The sequence below is a fragment of the Castanea sativa genome, chromosome 11 (genome assembly GCF_040712315.1).
Source record: "Castanea sativa cultivar Marrone di Chiusa Pesio chromosome 11, ASM4071231v1".
Lineage (NCBI taxonomy): Eukaryota > Viridiplantae > Streptophyta > Magnoliopsida > Fagales > Fagaceae > Castanea > Castanea sativa.
In genome coordinates this window covers 27,975,296-27,997,910 of record NC_134023.1, presented here as the reverse complement: position 1 = coordinate 27,997,910, position 22,615 = coordinate 27,975,296, and the positions used below count along the sequence as shown (strand labels likewise).

The following is a 22,615-nucleotide window of genomic DNA, read 5'->3' as shown; positions in this document are numbered from 1 at the left end:
AAGAAAGTCCAAAGACCCTAGCTACTGGGAATTTAAGCCATGGGATAGAGCTTCTAGGCTAATACTTGACTCTCCATCGTCCCTCCGCAATTGGAAACCAAACTTCTTCTTTATTTCGAGCAGTGGTTGGGAGTTCGTCCATGGTGAGGGCTTAGACGAAGCCTCCAAGTTTTTTTGTATTTGGGGAACTCTTATGTCTTGTGCGTCCTTCTTGTCTGGTCTTTCTATTCTTTATTTATTCTTTGTGAGTGATGATGACATATAATATACTTGCTTTTTGTAGTGGTGAATGGTGAGTCCGTCTTTCGAATCATCCCATCCAAATTTTCCCCGCCTTTGACCTTTATGGCAGTTCTTAATTCATCCATCTCCTTCCTCATGTTGCGAAGCTCACTCTCTATCCTAGAGGAATCTTCTCCTGAGGTCTTGTATCGCCTGTTGGCTTGGGATTTTGACTCTTCTTTATTGTTGTGCCCTTCAAGTCTTCTGAGCTGTTCTTCTTCATTTTAGTTTTCAACTGTTCACTGACATTCTACGTTTTAGGATTCCATTGTCTTTTGCAGCTCTTTATTCTGGCGAGTCAGCTCTTCCACGTTAGCCTAGTTGGCCTGGATTTGTTGCTGTTGCACACCTTCTGGCTATTGTGCAGCTTCTGACTCCATCTCGTACTTCGAGGAACTCTTTTTTCACTGGGAAAGATGGCTTGAATGATTAGCACTTCCCACAGACAACGCCAAACTGATGATGCAAAAAATCAGCAATTGAGCTCCTCGTCATAGTGGATGGACGAAGCTGTGAGTGGGGTCTTCTTTGTTGGAGGAAAACTTATAAAATGAGCTGGGTGGAAGAATAACGCGCCGGTGTGACGTTAGCCAAACCGCCTCCAATGCCTAAGTCAAAGGAAGAAGGATTTTAGAAAGAATTGATTAGAAAGTGATTTTCGTAGAGTATTTTTGTATGTACCTTTAACTTCTGTTGCCTTCTCTTTTTATAGTTGCATGCCTCATTAATAGGCAATGAATTGCTGTATTTATGCTCAATGGCTAGTGTGTTACAAAATCTCTGTCTGAAGTTCACAGCTCACTCTGTGACTATTGCTCCGTCCGTTAGACTTTGTCATCAATGAGTGTAATAAATGCGTAACGTCTTCTCTTATTTAATGACTATCTCATCTTAATGACGATCATAAAATTCTGATTCATCAGCCCCCATGCATGCAAAGCCCCGAAAGCCAATGCCAAAATCATGTTTTTTACTATGAATCTCCGAAAATTAAGGTTTTATCAAAATAAAGGACTGTCCTTGGACAGGTATTGTGGAGGTGCCTAATACCTTCCCCACACGTAACCAAACTTTTGGACTCAAGAATCAAGATTTTTTGCCAACCATATTAGATTAGGAAAATGACCTTTTTCTTGGCCTAGGATCGATAATAAAATCAACTAGAAATAGGTGACCAATCACACCTTAGAAAAAACCCAATGATTGGTGGTGACTTCACTTACCTTTGGTAATTCCCTTAAAATTTAGCCAAGATTCTTGCCACACCTCCAAAGGTAGACCTACCTTCCTCCACCGAGAGAGAGATAGCACTCGAAGCTCTATGCAACCACACGATCATTGAGAGGAGCCTCTAACGGGCCCCGAAAACGCGGGAGCGTCGCCATGGCGGGTGGTCGAACGAAGGCCCGACGGCAAGTTTTCCAGCTGTTCGAGGCCTAGGCGTCGACAACATCCAAAAATAGTATTTAAGCACATAAACATGGCAAAGATAGAACAAACAAGAAATTTAGGTATATCCTAGCCTAAGAAGGCTAGGCCAACATAAATAAGCATTAAAAACATACTAGGGAGGAAGAAAAAGAAATAAAATGTGCTAAGAATTAAAAAGGAAAGTAATAGAAAGCTAGAAATTAAACGATTGTAGATTGTAGCTAAAAAGCTACATCTACACCCTCTAAACCTCAAAACCAAGGTAAAAGGACCAAAGATGAGGAAATGGAGGCAAGAACACTGCCTCTTGATATATTGAGGAAGAGAAAATTGAAGTTCTTTTGTCTCTGTGTGTGTGTGCGTGTGTGTTAGGAGAGAAATGTAGAGAAAAGAGAGAGAGAAAAAACAACCCTGAAAAGATGCCCTAAGACCCCAAATTTTGTTCCCACTAAAATCTGAAGGGGGAGGGGACATTTTTGGGCTTTTATAGGCAAAACATTGCATGGAACGCAAGATCAATTTCCAGTTTTATTGGAAAGATACAGATGTCTAGTTTCCAGATCAGTTAAGTTTTTCTAAAGCAGACAGCTGGAAAGTTATAGCCTCGAAAAGCGAGCTAACGTACTTGACATAGGTTTCATGATATCTCAATCATTTTAACTCCGATTTTGACCCATGAGTGTTCGTTTGAAAGGGATTCAATATTATTTACTATGATGTTAGTTTTGCCCCGATCGAAAGGTCGAGTTAAAATTCAACTTTCAGTTGCCGCTAAGAGTCAACTTTAGGCCAAGTTTGGTCAAAGTAGATAAAAATCTCCGATAGCCTTGGGTTTGTTGTAAAAACATGGAAAATGTTATTTTGTTATGGTTTTTACCAATTTTGACATTCGATCAGCCCTGAGTTGACTTGGAGTATTTTGGTCATTTTGACCTGAAGTGACACTTAAGTGCTCTGATGTCCAAATGGGTTAAACCATGATGATCTAGATGTTCCCACGGTCCTTTAGTGAGAAAAATGATTTTTTTGGGACTTCCGGGGTTCCGCATGCAAATCGAAGGCGGGGAAAAAAAAAATACTATATTGGCACTATGCTATGCACGGGAAAATTTAACATAATACCATTTTCTTCCTCTTTGTTTTTGTCTAAATAAGAATTTTGATAATTATGGTTGCTATTAATAAACATTTATTTATTATGGTTGTGTATGTATTTGAAATTATATATCATAGCATTAGTCATTTATTATGATTGTGTTTGTATATGAAATTGTAAGCTATTGAAAGTTTATGTGATAATATTATGAGCTCAACTAGAGGTCAAACAACTTTGATTTTATATATATCAGTAGGTGGTAACTCATTCAATTCATAGGAAAGTTTAGAATAATATGATTTTTTTCTCTTTTATATTTTTATAAATATGAAATTTGATAATTGTGGTAGTTATTAAGAGACATTTATTTATTATTATTGTGCTTGTATATGAAATTATATATGCTAGCATTAAGCATTTATTATGATTGCGTTTGCATATGGAACTATGTATTCTATTATTTTTTTTTAAATATAATATGTTAGGATTCTAATGGAGGATTTAAATATAAAATTAAATTAAAAAATATATTTTTAATAATGAAATATAAAAGTGTGAGGTCTCAAAGACTTATGAGTTAATGGTCATTTTCACTTCAAATTTTACGTTTCTATGAGACAGTTAAGCCCAATCGCTTAACGGGCTCAATCCATGTATCTTATTTGTTGATTTTGTTTTGTTGCATGGCCCAAGTCGATGCAAACAGTTGGGAAGTTAAGTAAGAATGGTTTTGACAGTTTGGGTTGGTTTCTATCAAACCTTTTACTCGAGCCCAGTCCATAAGTGTCATCAAACAGGATGGGGATGTTAAAGGCACCTAGGGCCCATGGAGAAGGTTTAGTACCCGAAATTTCCACCCCAAAAATGGCTACATGCTTTGGCCAACTCTGCCCATAATTTTTGACCCAGCTCCATTCTCTAGTCAAAAGCATAGCCTAGCCCACTCAGCCACCCAAATGTAGTTTCCAAGGCCTGCAAAGACCAGAAGTAGTAGTCACCTAAAGCAAACAACTTTGTTTCCAAAATTATGTAAAAAGCAACCAAACTATTTCCTAAGCATAAAGCAAAATACACCAAATCATAGAAATAGCACCTGAAAGGGTTCTCCCAACTAAAAAACCAGTCACAATCATCTCCCAAACTTAGTATAAATATTCATCATTAACCCACAAAAGAGATCCTTGTTTTTCCCATAGACCTGAAACTTTGACACAAAAGTCAAGTCAGCTAGCAAGTATTCTTATGATTCCGAAACTTGTGGGTGGAAGTACTGATACAGGGGAACTTTATTTCTTTTTCTCAAGACCTCCCTCTATTTTCTTCTCAAGTTGACGTGTATATTTTTTCTGCACTTTCTTGTGTTTTAGTTTGTTTTGATTTCTCTTTCCACAAAGCACCATTAGCCTTTGATTACTACACATTGTGAATTTTAAGGCTGGACTCTCTGTTAACAACCAAATCTACCATACCTAGGGGGTATTTTGGGCTTATTCTACAATTTCGGTCTTTGTCGCAAAACCTTCCCTGAGAATGTGTAATTCAAATAAATAAATAAATAACTTATGTGACAAAATATTATGAGGTTAACTTTTTATTTTTTTTTATAGAGATAATTACAATATGCTACTAACTTTGCAGCTCAAACCCTTTCCTCCTAAATCTCCAAACACTCTAGGAATGAGGAGATGTCAATTTAGCTCTAGGCCCTTGACAAGTCAACTAAAAGTCAAATGTTTTCGGTTATATATTATAAATTTTCAACATATGGTGTCCACAGTTATATATATATATAATTTAAACATATGGTGTTTGCTCCAAGATTATTATTCTTTATCATCAATCTAAAGCACGACAAAAAACTTTACCAATTTAGCTAACTAGATCCCACGTTATTGATAGCTAATAGTATAAAAATATAGAATATGAAAACATTATTGTTATTATTATTAATTTTTTTTAGTGATTGAATTCGATTGCAATAGCTTCAGTTGACAAAATTTTAAAATCAATGATTTTAGCTTTCATGATTCCAATTCTGACAAATTATCTCTTGAAATTAACTTGTCCAAATTTATTCTTAAGCAAACTGCACTTTCCATCATAATTTATTTTTGCACAATGCGTTGCATACCAAATACTACCACCACATGAATAAGGAATTCTTCTTAAAAAAATAATAATAATAATAATAATAATTGAAGTTACGGACAACACAAACTGTTTCAACCATAATAAGCCATATGGCATTCTCACCTTCGCACTGATGTGCTGAGGTAGGGGTGTGCAAACAACGTACGAACCAGATCAACTCAAACTAATCGAAAGGCTTTAGGTTTGGGTTTGGCTGGTTTGCTTGGTTTCATATTTAAATTTTTAAGAATTCTGTTAAATTGGTTGCTTGAATTTTTCCTAAACTCATGAATCATGAACCTGAATCAATCCAACATATTATATAATAGCATCAAATATTAAATAGGTTTTTAGCTTTACTAGTTACATCACATCTTAACCAAAACATTTAATTTTGTACATCACATCTCTTAACTATTGATTTGGGATACTGAAGACTTATGTCTGTTTATTTTGCATGTCTGGCATTTTTTTTTTTTTTAATCATCATTTATTATACTGTTCATTGAACATCAACAATGCAAATAGGCATGTGTTCAGTATTTTCTTTGTGAACAGTAATCCAAAATATTTTTTTTATTTTAATTTTCATTTTTTAACAAAATAAGCAGTATCTAACTAACACTTATTATACAAGTACGACTTTTTTAAATGTTAGACCCAAATGTATATATAACAATAGTCCAACTCCAATCCTAGAATTAAATAAACTTCATTGAAAATGAATAGTCCAGTAGGCCTGACAATAATGCCCGAACTGATAATCCAACCCTATCTAACTTGATTATATTTAGGAGTTCAGATAGTAATGGATGAATGAAATGGATAATTTTTGCTAAGGAATTAAATGGCTTGGAAGCTTATTAAAGAAATAAATATGTTTATAATGGGTCCATTAATAATAAAGTGACTACAAATAACTCAAAATTTTAACGTGAACCATAAATCATTATTCATGCGGAACAAATCTGACCAGTCATTCCATTTTAACCGCCAAAAAATTCTACTTGGTGTCACAGACCACAAGTTATTGGATGTAATTTCATCCAAAAGTATATTACCAAGTACCTTAGCACAATAACACACTGTTAACAAGTGCTCCTGGTAATTTTTATATTTTGGATAAATAAATAAATAAAAACTTAGAACAGCCATGACAATACTTATACTAGCAAGAAAAAAAATTAAGCATCTTAAAACAGAGTAGGACATGATTGTCAAACAAATGAAAAGGTGAAACAGCAAAGCACACTTGCACGCTTTCATGTTTTATGTATGTATAATATATAGATTAGTCGGTTAGAACCTCATTTTTACATAACAAGGACTTGAAAGACAAGGTCCTTAATGCAACAAAGCACACTAGCCCATCGCATACTTCTGTGTCCAGCTCCTAGCAGTTGTCTCATACTTGGCCCTGTCTGTCTTATACATATGCGCAATTTCTGGCACCAAAGGATCATCCGGGTTTGGGTCCGTCAAGAGGGAACAGATGGAGAGTAACACCTGAAAAAAGAGAACAAGAACCCTTCCCACCAACTTAAAAAACAGCAATGATGAGAGAGTGAAGAAGGGTGAAAAGCATCCATGATTTACACAAAAAGCCACTCATCCCTACATCCCCACTTTCTAAAACCATTTCCAGCATATATAAGTGAGCCCATGGGATATTTTCCTCAAAGGAAATCCAAATCATGGATACACATGGTGATGAATTTTTTTTTTTTTTTTTTTGGGGCATTTGATTTTAGATTTAAGATACTGATAATGGGTAAACTTCCTTTCTTTTTGGTTAATCTTTGATTTTTTTTATTATTATTAAATTTAAATGAGAACCTGAACAATATGTTAAATTAGTTACACATCCATTATCCTGATTTTGGTTATGGAACAAGTCAATGTGAGGGCCATGAATAAAGGGGCTTTGATCTATATCTCACATGTATGCTTGTGATTTGAAGTCTACAATCACCAACCTACTAATGAGGTCAGAAATGATTCTCAAGGAAATGGATTTCCAATTCTCAAGAATATATTTCTATGATTACCATGGCAAGACCATAATTATTTTAGTTAAGAAAAATTCAAAACCTATGAGTTAAGTGGTATGAGATCAGAACCTTGGATATAGTCAGTGCAGGGCACCACTGTTCTTTTAAAATGTCAAGGCATATGCTGCCATTGCTGTTTATGTTTGGATGAAAAACCTTGGTCCTAAATGCGACCTGCAAGAAACATACAGAGAGGGAGGGATAAAGGTAAAAAGTAACTTGCAAACTTTATTCCTAAACTATCAACTTAAACAAAACTGAGAGAGAAGAAGAAGAAGAAAACTTGCACTGATAAATCTAAGTTATAGAATGTTCACATTCAGAGGCATGTGACTAATTAATTTCTTGCAGATGCCAAACATTGAAATTCATAAACGTCCAATTTCACATTACCAAGCTTTGATTTATAAACAAGATCTCAATTAGCATGTTAATTACCATATATATTTTGTATAAGACAGGAGATTATTACTATGAACATTCAAAAGACAGTTCATTTAACAACTTAAGGGATAATTACACTTTGCCTACCTGTAGTTTGCCTCTAATTCGATGTGCCTACCCGTGGTTTACATTTTGACACTTTGCCCACATGTGGTTCATACCGTTACTCTGCCGTAACCCACCTCTCCCTCAGCCATTACTCTAACACTAAACATGTAAAAAATCAAATCCCAAACAGATCAAAAAGGTTTGCACTCCCAAAACTCACTCACTGTCGGAGGAGTTTTAGTTCAAGTACTAACTGTTAAGACAGAAACGAGACAGTCATATATGAGTGGAGATGGCTTCAAATTTGTACAAGACAAACATACTGAACTCTGTTACACTCCTTTCTGTTTCCACAAGCAAGCAAAGGTTTTGGAGACTTTTTTTAGGTGATGAACAAACAAGTAATAGTTTGATGTACAAAGAGACCCTTCTCTCTGCTGTTCTAGGATTTGGAAAAGGAACTGGACTAAAATAAGTTTGGACATTCTGTTAAAGCATTAAAATCTATCTTGAAATTCTCTGATTTTTTTAAAAATCTATTTTTTATTTTATTTTTTAAGTTCAGCTTGTAATTCATTTGAAATTGAACAAGATAACCATTCTATCTTGCACATGAAAGATCCAGTTGGAGGCTGAAATTTTGAGGCAGGAAGACAAAGTACCGAATAGTGCACTTTGTTTTCCGTTCGGTACTCATGATAGAGGAGCAACACCCAGTTATCTCAAGCTCCCATAGTTGTCTCCTTCTTCCTCGGCTCGGTTTGCATTCTCGATCAAAACCCAGTCATCTCAAGCGAAGCGAAGCGCATGTCTTAGGTGATTCTGATCTACACCACAGCTGAACAGAGGAGCAACTGTGTCTCCTTCTTCCTCGGCTCGGTTTGCAAGCAAGATCAAAACCTAGTGATCTCAAGCGAAGCCCATTGTAGGATCTTAGTTTGGTGAGCAAGCCGTATGGGAGTGAGTGAGTTTTGGGAGTGCAAACCTTTTTGATTTGTTTGGGATTTTATTTTTTACATATTTAGTGTTAGTAACGGCCGAGGGAGAGGTGGGTTACGGCAGAGTAACGGTGGGAACCAAAGGTGGGCAAAGTGTCAAAATTTAAACCACAGGTAGGCACATCGAATTAAAAGCAAACCACAAGTGGGCAAAGTGTAATTATTCCAAAACTTAAAAACAAAAAACTTAATTTTTTTTAAAATGACACTCCTACAGATCTCCCACCCCCTCACCCCTAGTAATAAGTAAAAGAGAGAACCTTTAGTCAGGTCCTGACGTAAAGAAGGCATTTTACACCACCAATGATGTGCCGCCATGTCATATTTCCATTGATCTTACACTACACTCTTGCACACATAAGTATAACTCAACTAAACACAAACCCTAGAAGCTCCAACGCCTCTCATCTCCTTCTCTTCATACCACTGGAGCTCCACCCCACTGCTGGAGATACTGCAAACATCAGTCGAGAGCTGGCACCGGTTCCTCCCCATCGGTCAAGGTTTGAGCTTTGAAACCCAATTCATTTTTCCACTCCTCGTCAAATGTTTGAGCTCCTAAAAGAGTTCTTGCTGGAGATGGTTCTTTAGTGGCTGATAGTTCTGTAGGGATGTGTTTGATGAAGGACAGTGAAACATTGGGTGTTAAATTGAAGAGCAAGAACACTGAAACATTGGGTTTCGAATACATATTAATGATAACAACTATCACATTTAAGGAAAAGAAGATTATGAAAAAAAAAATGACACGGAGGTGGGTTTGCAGCAAAAGCTTCAAGAACTTTGTTTTTTGTGCTTAAAATCACAAAACCCATGACTTACAAATTCTGTGGAAACAATAAAGAAAGAGAAAAAAAAATTAAAGATTGAAATTTTGAGGTGGGAATCAGCTTAAGATTGATAAAAATCTAATGGGCTTGTTTCAAAAGCTTCGAAGACTTTTGCAGATACAACAAAGAAAGACTTTCTGTCTTCCTTGTGCTTAAAATCAAATGTGTTCATCGGAAAAGCCTTAAAGACTCTTTTGAGCTTAAAATCACAAACCCATGTCTCAAAAAAAATGGGAGAGAATGAGAAGGAAGCCAGACCCAAAATTCCATTAAATTTGTGATACCTTGATGAGAATCCGGTGTGGCGACGCTAGCTCTTGACCGATGTGTGCAGCGGCTCCAACGGCGGGGTGGAGGTCCAGTGGTACGAGGAGAGGAGGAGATGAGAGGCGTTGGAGCTTCTCAGGTCTGATAGGTGTTTGAGAATTTTGTGTTTAATTGAGTTATACTTGTGTGTGCAAGAGTGTATTGTAAGATCAATGGAAATATGACGTGGTGGCAAATCATTGGTGGCGTAAAATGCCTTCTTTACGCCAGGACCTGACTGAAGGTTTTCTCTAATTAAAAACCTTGTTGCAGGCCATATTACATAGTCAATAACATGAATATGTAAATATCACTTAACACATTATTCCACTGAACTAGAAGAGGCAAAGTCTGGGGACAAATTCTTGCCCACTCCAACTCACCCTGTCAAGGGCATGCGCAAGGACAATTTCATTTTCAAACCCCATTTGGTTGTGGAGCAGGTATAAGAATTGACAACCCTTGCCCCACCTAGACTAGTATATTAACAAAAACACTCATGTATGTATGTATATGTGTGTATCTTTACTTTTAAGGTTCTTCAACCTCTCTCTCTCTCTCTCATCCCTTATCCACCAAAATAGACAAAGCCCGATCTCTCTAAACTCTATCTCTCTCCATCGCCCTACAGTTTCCCAATGAAATTTGTCAGATTCAGGGTGAATCTCATGGAGAATTCATGATCCTTGTTAATTGGTTCTGTGGAATATTGGCATGCTTTTGGGTCTCTAGCAAGAAGACTAAAGATCTCTTTTCTTGGTCTAGATAATATTAAAAAGACTACCTTGATTCACATGATTTAACATCTAGCAGGTTCTATTTTATTGTAAAACTTATTCATTTTTTGCTTTTGCTGCTGGCAAATCCATGTTCATAAATTCTAAATTCCTTCTCTTTATTTATTTTTTTTTTCCTTTCATTTTCCGACCAAACAAGGCCTACTCTAATTTAATTGACAAAAACGATATTTTTATTTTTATTTGGGCTTGTTTGCAGAGATTAGTGCTTCATCAACCAACCCAATACCTGACATCAGAGAAGTATTGAGAAGATGAAGGTCAAGGCTTTGTTGTTAAGCAAAATGGGGGTGGGGACAGGTTCCCAGAATACCAATGGGCAAGGACAGCATGCCCCATTAAAACTTGAGCAGGGGAGGTGGGGGGATTCCTCAGAGTGGAAAAACAGAGAATGGGTGCTCCTTAAAAAAAATACCACCATGGTGCCATCCCTAAGGCACACAATTACGCTTAAAAGACACGGCCACCAATTAGTATTGGGTGCGTTCAAACAAACAATTTAACTGCTGCAAAACATATAACACACTCACAAAGACAACTAAAACTAGTGGAATGTAAACTTTCGCAACCAAAGGCCCAAGTTCAGATAGTCAAAAGAATTAAGTGCAAAATCAAATGAAAGATAAAAATATTTGGTGAACTAAACATCAAAAGGAAAAACTACACACACACACACACATACACAAACCCCTAAAGAAGATAGGAAAGCTTGCAACTCCAGGAATCCTAAAATAGGTGTCTTCATTTTGAATTAAATGTATTTAATAACATATGGGGATTCCCTAAGAAAAAGCATCAACTACATTTACGTAAACATTTAGAAAAGAGGCCATACCTTAGGAGGTTTAAAAGGATAATCAGGAGGGAAATGAATAGTGACTAAAAAGACTCCCCCTGCATAAGGGCTATCTGTGGGACCCATTATTGTTGCTTGCCAATGAAACATGTCTTCAGCTACAGGGCCTGGCAAAGTAACATTCAGAAAGCAAAACTTTAAATGCTAAAATATTTCATAATTAAAGACATTGTATTGAACATAAAACATGTATAAAAGCCCTTTTTAATAGATCAAATCACAATTTTTTTTTTCCAATAAAATTGTCGTAAAAATTTTTTAAAAAGAAAAGGACAAAATTATCTTTTTGATAATTCAAAATGGGCACCTTAAAATCATCATTGTTTTGTTTGGATGCATAACCCTGTTTGCCTGGACTCTATATATTTTATGATTGGTAAGTAAGAAATTTTATTGATTATTTAAACAAGCGCACAGCACAGGTACACAGGAGATATGCATGAGATGCACCACAAAAGTCATCTAAAATTACAAAGATCACAAAACTCAAGCAAATTAGGAAAAGAATGACTACATTCAGCAGCCATCCAATCATACATAGGACGTAAAAAGATCATCTTTAGTTTTGGCATAGCTCATTGAACTCCTTTAAATGTGCGGCTATCGCATTCTCTCCAAATAGTTCACATTATACACAAAGGGATTCCAGTCCAAACGTATTCTCTTTGGTGTCTTCCAAAACACCCCTTCCAACATGCCAACAAATCTTCTTTTCTCTTACGCATAACCCAACATATCCCAAAAAAAAAACAGAGCATTCTTGAGTGTTATCCTAGAGTTGAAGCAAGTGATCAATTGATCCACCACCTTTTTTACACATACAACTCCAATCCACAACAATTTTTTTTGATAAATAAATAAAATTCATTGATGAAAAAAGACAGTACTGAACAAAAAAGCCAAACCACACAGGACGTGTACTAAGGAACTCAAGAGAACAAACAGAACTAAAAAGTACAAAAGCAACAGCTTTCAATCAGATCAGCAAGGAAGAAAAAAAGAAAACTCCCAAAGCATTTTTCTGCCCCAACAAAGTCTGAAGAAAGACATTCTCAACTCATGAATCACTCTTTCAGCTCCTTAAAAAATCTGGGCATTCCTCTCCCTCCATATGCCCCACATCAAACAGTGAGCGATCATGTTCCAAATCACTCCATCTCTATGTTTTCTGAACCTGCCTGGCCAGCTTGCTAAAAGCTCCACTACATCCTTAGGCATAACCCAAGATATCCCAAAAAGAGTTAACACCATACAATCCACAACAATTATATTCCTCCTTCATAAGTTGTCCATCGTGAGAATCTTTCCTAAAGCTGTTGTCCATCGTGAGAATCTTTCCTAAAGCTGTTGTCCATGTGAAGAATGTAACTTTGGTAGGGAACTTAACCCTCCAAATACTTTATTCCTAGGGAATGCATATTTCCAGCCTCATTGGAGCCCAGCAGATCCTATCTTATTCTTCTCATTTTCAATTCTTTATAGAGTATGTGCAAGTATAAAATTAAGAAAGGTGATAGAACTCCCAAGTTCCAGTCATGTACATCTCTAATAAAGGCTATGTCCCAATGAATAGTGTGCCTATAGTCCGTGATAAACGCCTCCTTAGATTGTCCAACTCTATGCAAATCTGCTAATGCCACCTTAAGGATCACATACCCACACCACAAATCATGCCAAAAGCAGATATTAGTAACACTACCAACCTTGCAGGTTATAAATCTGGAAAAAATTCCCCACCCACTTCTAATGTGCTTCCAAAGGCTCACACCATATGGTCCACCCACTATCCCCAAGCATCATCCACCCCATTCACTTCGTATTTTCTGTCCACTATTTTCCCCCATAAAGTATTATTCTCTGTGGCATAAAGCCAAAGACATTTTCTAAATAAAGCTTAATTGAATAACAAGAAGTTCCTTATGCCCAATAAAGAATGTTACATTCTATAGTAGCTTTTCAAATTTGAAAGAGTTGGACTAATGTTATCCAGAACACAGATGGGAACTATTTAGAGAACTGAAGAAGTTCAAAACTATTTTCTTGGTAATTACATCTGGTGGGTCTTGAACTCATGACCTCACCCTCCAAGCCTCCACCTTGCTCTTACAAGGAGAGGAGGTTCATTTAAGAGGTTCTAAACTATATAATATGAAAGAAATTTAATTAACATGAGATACTCTTAGGAGTAACATCTACCACATTTATTCCTAAAAGAGGGAGCCACTAATAGTGATTCATCAATACGGCTACTCTCTCTGTCTCTCTCTTTTTGGTGGCTGGGATGAGCAAATTTTTACAGATGCATAATGCAAAACTTCAATCAACAGTTCCAGCTTCAAGACAATGGAAAAGCCCCTAGAACCTTTTCTAAACATTTTTATATATCAGCATGCACGTAGGTAGATCATGTCATGGGCCAATCATGATTGTGTAGCTTGTTGATTTTTTGGAATTTTCTACATCAAATCCACTTTTAAGGGTATTGAACATGACCAGTCTAGTAAAATAAAGAATAATTATTTTCAAAGAAGCCAAAGAGCTACTCCAATGAATAAGGAGAATACTGAGAAAATATATATTAAGCACTAAGAAGCATATTTGATAACAAAGGTGACAATTTTGTTCCAAGTTTGCACAAGGAGGAAAAAATTATTCATGCATTTCATTACTTGGCATAAGTGTTACTCAACAAAATATCATTTCGTGTTAACAATATGCAGTGCAAAGACCGTTTAAAATTCAGAAAGGTACTTCAGTTCAAGAATCAAACAACAAGTTATAACATCCGACTTTCTGAAAATGTACATCACACGGATAATTAAGCTGTAAAATCTTTAATAATAGTCTTATAATCAAAGCCCATTACATCTTAATGAAAAAATTCCAATCTAAGAGACAATCTCATATTTGCTATTATATCTACTGCATTTATTAATCAAAGCCATTAAATACGCTCAGCCAAACTTGCACAAGAATTCCGCATCCATTTAATCCTGTAAAATTGATGATTCCCACAACTTGCAACACAAACTCCCAACTTTAAATGTACTTAAAACAATCACAAAGCACCATCCAATAGTTTTAACAAAAAAAATTATCTATTCACATAGCTCACAGATCAAACGGAATTATGGAAAATCTAAAACATCAACCAATTAAAAAATTTTATTCTTTTCATCCGTAGCAAAAGCTCAAGTAACTACACAACCAAGCTCATTCAATCAGATCACGCTTTCATTTTATGTATAAGCTTCCAAAGTACACAGAAGACCCACATGCATATCCCTCAGAATTTTCCACCCCAAAAAAAAAGCATATTTGACTCAAAAAAATGACAACCCAGATCCCAAAAAACTAGAGAGATTGTGGATCGAGCCTCGAACCATGTTTATGACATTAGAAGAGAAAAAAATAGTAATAAGAAAAGGAAGAAAAGGGGGTTTGGTGAAGAATATGGTACCAGCACTGCAAGAGGTAGGGGGGTCTTTCTGGAGGTCCTTGAGCTCCTTCAAGATCCGCTTCGAAGCCATTGATGAAGCTCGAAGATCGCCTCCGATCTAAACGCGAGCTGGAGAGATTTTTTAGAGAGAGAGAGAGAGAGAGAGAGACGAACAAACTTGACGAAACGTATAAAAGATACTAGTAAGAAAAGATTCAAAGTCCATTTCCTTTTTCATGAGAATCTGGTTCTCGTTTGTTGTGATTGATTTTTGACCGTTTGTTGTGTTGACTACTTTTTTCTAAATAGATGAACGGTTACGGTTGGATAATCTCTTCCACTGTGGGCAAAAACAAAAGAAAGAGGAAATAAATAAAGACTTGTTTGTTATTGACTCTTAGAGCAAACACATCAGCTCATGTAAAAATTTTCTCTATTTTACACAAAAAATTTCCTTTTAAAATTTTACACATTCATTTTTACAAATCACTCACATCAATTCATCTATCCTACTCCCTCTATTAATTAAATAATAATTTCCTCACTTTTTTTATTATTACTCTCCAACTGCCGCGCGCTTCTTCATTTTTTGGTAATTTCTCTCTCTCTCTCTCTCTCTCTCTCTCTCTCTCTTCATTTCTGATTCATGTCTCTCTCTCTCTCCTTCTCTTATTTCTCTTTCGCTCTCTCTCTCTCTCTCTACCCATCTCTCTACCCATTTTCCAGCTCCGATCTACAGCACCGATCTCTGATTCCAACCGCGATCTCTGATCCACGCCGAGCCCAGCCGCGATCTCCGATCCACGCACCACCGAGCCCAGCCGCGATCTCCAATCCACGCACCACAGAGATACACAAACACACCCACACACAAACAAACCCACACAAACAAACCAACAAAGAGACAAATCGGTACTTGATCGGAACGATCGGTGCTTGATCGATGCTTGTGGAACAATCGGAGCTTGTGGGTCTTGCTTGATTGAAGCTCGTGGGTCTTGCCTGATCGGAGCTAGGGAGATCTGATCAAACTTGATCGGTGCTTGACCGAGTTTGATTGGAGAGTTGATTTGTGTTCGAGAGTTTGATCGGTGCTTGACCGGTTTGATCTATGTTCGAGAGTTTTGCTAGGAATAAAGCATGGCTTGATCAATGCTTGATCGAGTTTGATCGGAGAGTTTGATCGATGCTTGACCGAGCTAGGGAGAGTTGATTTGTGTTCATAAATTGGTATAGAGATGGGTATAGAGAGAGAGCTACAAATGAGAAAAAATGGGTGGAGAGAGAGAGAGAGAGAGTGTGTGCACGTTTGTAAAGGGGGTAGTTGAGAGAAATAAAAAAAAATTGAGAAAATTGATTATTTAAATAAAAGAGATGATAGAATAGATAAACTGATATGAATGTTTTGTAAAAATGAATGTGTAAAATAAAAAAAAGTAGGTTTTTAGTGTATAAATGGATGTGTAAAATACACTAACTGATGTGGATGCTCTAAGCATTATAATTTTTGTCCTTTACTATTTTGCTAGCTTGGTTGGTTTTAGCTTCACTCAACATTATACAATTTTTTGTATTTATTCAATTTTTTTTATTAAGGGTCCGTTTGGATAAAACTTATTGCTAAAAACTGAAAACACTGTAGCAGAATAATTTTTAAACGTGTAAATAGTGCCGTGAGACCCATTTTTTATGAAAAAATGGCTAAAAAGTGAAGTTTGTGGGTTCATGAATAGTGCACGGGTGCACTGTTCACAGAAGAATTGGTCTGCAACTGCGGCTGGAAAAAAAAAACGCGCAAAGAAAAGAAACGCAAACGTGAACGCGGATCCAAACGCCACCTAAGTGAGACTCATATTATTATTAACATTTGTCATAAATAAAAACTAGGATAACCCTGATATAATTAAAAGCAATTACAATTACAATTACATGCATATGTCATATATGAGTTCACACTTCAAATTACAATTGACACAAGAGTTAGACCATTTTTAAATAAAAAAAAAAAATCTTTTAGAAATTTATGACTTAAAAATAGTTTAATTCCTATATCAATTGTAATTTGAAGTTTGAACTCATATATGTGTGTAAAAGATCTAATGATTAAAAAAACACGCAATTATCCATATCATCATTAAACACATATGTAATTAATAGTATCCTCATTTTTTCCGCAAATTGATAATTACATTTACATGTTACAACTATCCTAACTTTTAATGGGAGAGAGACAATGTTGAAGGCTGATTTTTTGTCATTTGTCATGCTCACGCTCTAGTTGTAAGTCTTGGGCTCTTCAAGGCCACAATAGAATTATGGTGAGCAAGGTTTGGTTCCACCGTGGAAGATGATCCATTTCTCAAAATTAACATGTATGGAAATACCAATCTGAAAAGCAAGACGAAAAAATAAATATATGCATATGAAGGAACTAAGAGACTTAAAGAGAAAATGAGTAATTCAATGGATTTTATTATTTTATTTGTGAAACCTAAAATACTGGTTCCTAGAGCCACAAGGCCTTCAAATCCCAAGTTCCACAAACTTTAATAAACCCTTTAGGGTCCACAAGACTTGGAATCATAGATCAACATGATTTTCCAAAATACAAGTTCTATAAGTACAGATTTTCCCTTCTACAGTACTTCTCTTTCTTAGAGAGTCTTTATGAACTATATTAGCTAGCCATGGAACTCAAACATATTCTACTCTAGGAGAAAAAGACACAAAGCCTATAAATTCCAAACTTCACAGACTTAAATAGGTCATTGAGACTCTACAAGAATTGTGAGATCTGGGACTTTAGATTAGAGTGGAGCCTCAAGTATTTCTACATGTTAAGATTTCTATTCATACAATATTTTCTTCCCAAGGTCCTTGACCTAGTCTGGTGTTGCTTGCTTCTTCTTTTTTTTTTTCTTTTTTTTTCTCAATATCATGCAAATCTTAGATGCTAAGTATTTCTCCTCCTCCTCTATTCTACTTTGATGTTCTTCTTATAGTTGGTATGTGTTAGGATTAATGCCCTTAAATCTTATTGTATGATGCTATGTATGATATTATGTATGACATTGTGTATGACTTAATATTGTGTTTAATAAAGTTGTTTTATTTTTATCTGAAATAATTGTAACATGAATATTGGGACATTATCAAATAGTCCATGAGATGCATTGTATATGATTTAGTCACAGAAGATGTAAATCACAAGTTCCTTGTAAACTCAAAATGTAGTTCGTAGTCGGTGATGAGATTGGACATTTCATCTGCGAAGACTATAACATATCAACTAAGATGATTTGTCTTGATCATGGAAATGGAGATTTCTAGTTGGTATGTTGATATGTTTTAAGAGTTAAGACATATTGAACTGGATCGCTGTGAGTTTTATTATTCTCCTAATGACTGTCAATTGAATAATAAATTTACGACTTATATTTACATGAATTGTTAATTCTGAGAGGATAATGGACCTGATCATGAAGTGTAGGTTGCTTTGATATATCAGAAGTGAGATCTATTGTTACAGTCAAAACCTCAGTATGTTGGGCAACCACATTTAGTGTTGATGGAACATATATTCTCAAGATGGAATTCATAGTTTCTTAACGAAAATACAAAATATTCTCTTGAGATAAGTTTAATGGGTTTGTTATTCAGAGAGTTAGGCCTAACCACTTTAGTAAGGAGTTACTAAAGTATATATATATTTATGGAATTAGATTTCATTAATATATAATGAATAATTTTAAAAGATTAAACCAGGTACTCAAGGATAAGATGTAGTAATTTACAAAGTGGCAGTCTATATTTATGACTTTGTATTACTATGAATATTTTATGAAGGGGTTGCATGTACAATAAAGTCTTGGAATATAATTTACAAATAAGGCCTAGAGTGCAACTATATTTATATAGTGGTATTAAATATAGTTAATGGTAACTTTGGACTTGTCAAGAGTTGATAGAAAAACCCAAGACCCATTGGAGCTAGTGTCTTATTGGTCCCACTCCAAGTCACACACTTAAGCCCAATTGTAAAAGGCCCAAAAGGTCAGCCCAATTAGATAATCAGTTAGATACAAATGGAGAAATATACAGAATTTTCTGTAGAGAATTTTTGTATGAACACTATTGTGAAGTGGTATATGTAAGTGTTAGATAACATTCTCCCTTTGGAACTGATTAAGAGACCACACATCTTGGGCGTTAGTAGAATTGGAGTGAAGATTGAAAGTGTTCCAAAGTGCTTCTGATCTTCGATTTTGAAATTCACCGCTCCAAGGTACACTCTTTTGTTCTCAAATTCTGAAACTTACATTATACATGTTAACATTTATGAATGAAGTAAATCCGTTATTTTTCCACTGCATATGTTTTGTATGCGATACAAATATGCATATTTCCATCAGTATGGTCTAGTTCCTCAAGATAAGGATGCCTTTGGTTTGCTGAGTATGGTCTGGTTCCTTGGGATGGAGCTACCTTTAATTTGCTGGATCAACCATTGCTTTCTGCCATGAATCTGAAGGAGTTTTGTGGGTCTTCTTTCCTCTTTCTACTCTTATTTCGTTTTCCTAGGAACCCACATTTGAAAGTATTTTAATTTTTTTCCCTTTATGGATGATGATTTTCTCAAGTAACCCAAGTGTTAGCCGAGGTCCTCTTCTCAAGGTTGGGAAATGGACAGTTCAAAGGCTCTTTTGGCTTGATAATGACTCCACATATTGAATCCCCTTTTCTTCTCTTTTTTCTCTTTGAAAATGGCATAGATGCTCCTTTGAAATCAATGAACTCCTAAAGTCTCCAAGTATCTTTACTTGTTTTTTTTTTTTTTTTTTCTAGTCATGGTTCCTCGAAAGTCAAAATGTCATAAGTGCCTTTCATGCTCTCCTACCAATGGAACTTGGTCCTTAGTGGCTATTTTCCTTGGTGGGTCCATTAGGCTTGCCCCTTTTTTTGCTGGGTTTTCTAGGGATCCCTTTCAAGGACCATTTTGAGGAAAAATTTCACCATGTTACCGGTGCATGTTTCCTCTCTCTCACAAGGGGGTGGACCCCACAAGTGTGGGGTCCACCCCCTTGTGAGAGAGAGGAAACATGCACCGGTAACATGTAATAACTTCTCCATTTTGAGGACCATTTTCTTAGGTCATTTGCACCTTATTCAAGGCCATTTTCTCTCTTTCTTTATTGATGGCCTTTTATCCCATTCTTCATGGCTCTTTAACCTCTTTTACAAAACTGTCTTTATAGAACCATGGGTCCTTTGTATTCACATAAGGCCCATGGTCTGATTCCTCAAGATGGCCTTCTTGTTGTATTATTTTGGGTATCAACATACAACAATTCAACAAACAAGAAAATCTATACCAAGCAACTTGATAGTCCATTCCCATCCTCTTCTGATGACAATGATGGATTCGAAGTGTTAGACCAAGTTTGACAATTTTAAACTATCAAAAACTATCAAGTTGTAGAAACCATCATGTTTCACTACCCACCCCTTAGCAATGATCTCATCACCTTATATATATATATATATATATATATATATATGAAGTCCTGCCACATGGCACTCTAATGTTGCATTTAACATTTTTTATCTCTTTTCATTAAGTTTTTTTATTGTTACCTAATAAATCATAGTAACTTATTTTTACTATTATATAAATTTAGCATTTTTCACCTCTTTTTATTAAGTTTTTTATACTGTTACCCAATATATTATAATAACTTCTTTTTACTATTATATAAAATATGGGTTGTTCTTGACAATTAGACCAAAAGTTATTCACTACAAAATGGACTACCTGTTAAAAGTAGATCAAACCTTATGAAAAACTCAAAGACAGTTATTATCTTACATATCATGACCCAAGTTTGACCATTCTCATGTGTAAATCAAAACAAAAACTCTTACCCTCTTACAAATTCTCTTCTTCCTTCCCCACGCATAGATGATACTTCTAGAAAATCTCATTCTCATGTAATCATGTCTCCATTTTTCCCTAATTTCAATTCAATATACTTTTTTCTATTAATAATGTTCTATGCAATTTATGCAGACAAATTCTCTGTCATTGACCAGTGCAACAAAAATATATATAAATCTTGAGATCCCTGAGGTTGTTGAAATTATTGACAAGTGCATACTTCTAAAATTTATAATAACAAAAAGTCTAATAAATAGCATATACTATCTCACTAAATGCCATTAACTTAATATTTTCTTTAAAAAAATTCAATGATAAGAATGGTAAAAAAACATGGTCCTATACAAGAAATACCAAAAGTACATGCAAAACAATTTTCATAGGAGGATTTATCGTTAAATAATATGAAGACAATTGTAAAGATAAAATGCATTGAATGAGATCCTACAAAATAAGTTCGTTAATCATTTAAGGTTATACTCATCATTTACGTAAAAAATAATGATACATCATATTATTTACATTAGAAAAATAATGTGTATCAATTTCAAAGTTTATTGCAAGATGTGAACTGCTAGAGTATTGCAACAATAAGTAACATTGATACAACAATGGGTTGGTATTACATTTTGTACGTATTTTGTGAAAAAAATGTCAAACCACAGGCAGGATCATTTTGGTGTGCAAAATGTGAAATAAAAACAAATCTTTCTATCCCAAAGTTAGAGGCACTCACAATAACTATATACTCTCCAAATATTTATAATATATTTATCTCATTATAATTACTAAAATATACATAATCCAATATGCTATATTAATTCTTTTTGCTGCACTATTCCAAAATTAACAAAAATAAAAAATAAATACATTTACAAAAAACTGTTACATCATTGAAATTTAACATAAATGCAAATACCTACGAAAAATCTTTGTGATAAAGTCCAAACTTTGTAAAATCCAATCAAGAATCTTCCGGTGCCAATTCATTAGTGATTAACACAAATAACGCAACAAAATGAAAAAGTGATGAAAGCTCAAAAATTGAATAAATATGAACGGATTAAACTTCAAACGTTGAAGATGAAGAAACTGATGATGATAACAAAAGTCACCATAGCAATAGCAAAGCATTGAAGAAACAATATATATATTTTGTAATAAAGCTTTTTATTACATCACATAATAAAAATCAATAATATAAAATGAATTAATATACTTTTATCAACTTTTATCATACAATATTACTCCAAAGTTGTTTTAACTATTGCTCATTACTTGAACAAAATAATTATAATAGATATATGTGTGCAATTTAACTCATTACTAACAAAATTTTATAATAAATATGCTATAATATATGTATAATATTTTCCAAAAATAAATTTACTTAAAACATTATGACAACTGTGCATCGTATGGTTAACTTACTAGTATTGATTAAAACCCGCACTTTTCATTATTATTCATCTTTAAATATGTTTGCGGAGAAGTAACAAAATGAAGAAGAAATAAATGGAAGAAAAGAAAACTATACAAATATAAAATGTTGATAATGTTTAAAATAATAAAAGCTCATTTCATATCTCTTAAGAATTTCAATCTCCACGGTCCATGCTATATTTGACATTAAGAATCCAAATGCTAAAAAGTTCCTCATTTTTCTTTTAACTTACATCTTTTAACTTACAACGCTATAATAGGACAAATAAACAAAATACAATCTGTCAAATTTTTAATAACAGTACTCGTAGAAAACTAAAGTAACAAATATAAAATTTCATAGAGCAGTAGATCACAAAAGTAATACTTATAAAATTTCATAAATTTAGAACAATAGTCAATAGGTGTTTATCAATTGCATCGATGCATAAAGCTTGAAATAAAGTTGCCTCACGTTCTCATCAAAAAAAAAAAGTTGCCTCACATTTTTAACTCCTATAAACAAAGATTAACAAATCTTTTAGAAATT

The 22,615-nt window shown here is 34.8% G+C and overlaps 1 protein-coding gene across 1 annotated transcript; it reads right to left on the bottom strand.

Annotated features, from left to right (window-relative positions):
* Positions 1-6,108: 6,108 nt before the first annotated feature.
* On the bottom strand, positions 6,109-14,954 carry LOC142614795 (ubiquitin-conjugating enzyme E2-17 kDa-like). The gene is made up of 4 exons (XM_075787429.1): positions 14,730-14,954; positions 11,249-11,376; positions 7,060-7,164; positions 6,109-6,445 (listed from the first exon to the last, which is right to left on the bottom strand). The coding sequence occupies exons 1-4, from the start codon at positions 14,797-14,799 to the stop codon at positions 6,302-6,304; spliced, it is 447 nt and encodes a 148-aa protein (XP_075643544.1). The 5' UTR covers positions 14,800-14,954; the 3' UTR covers positions 6,109-6,301.
* Positions 14,955-22,615: the final 7,661 nt, after the last annotated feature.

Excerpts from the sequence above, each read along its gene's own strand:
- LOC142614795 (XM_075787429.1), bottom strand. The coding sequence starts at position 14,799 with ATGGCTTCGAAGCGGATCTTGAAGGAGCTCAAGGACCTCCAGAAAGAC. Across the intron at positions 11,377-14,729 it reads CCCTACCTCTTGCAGTGCTG|GCCCTGTAGCTGAAGACATG; the intron begins GTACCATATTCT and ends TTACTTTGCCAG. Across the intron at positions 7,165-11,248 it reads ATCCTTTTAAACCTCCTAAG|GTCGCATTTAGGACCAAGGT; the intron begins GTATGGCCTCTT and ends TGTTTCTTGCAG.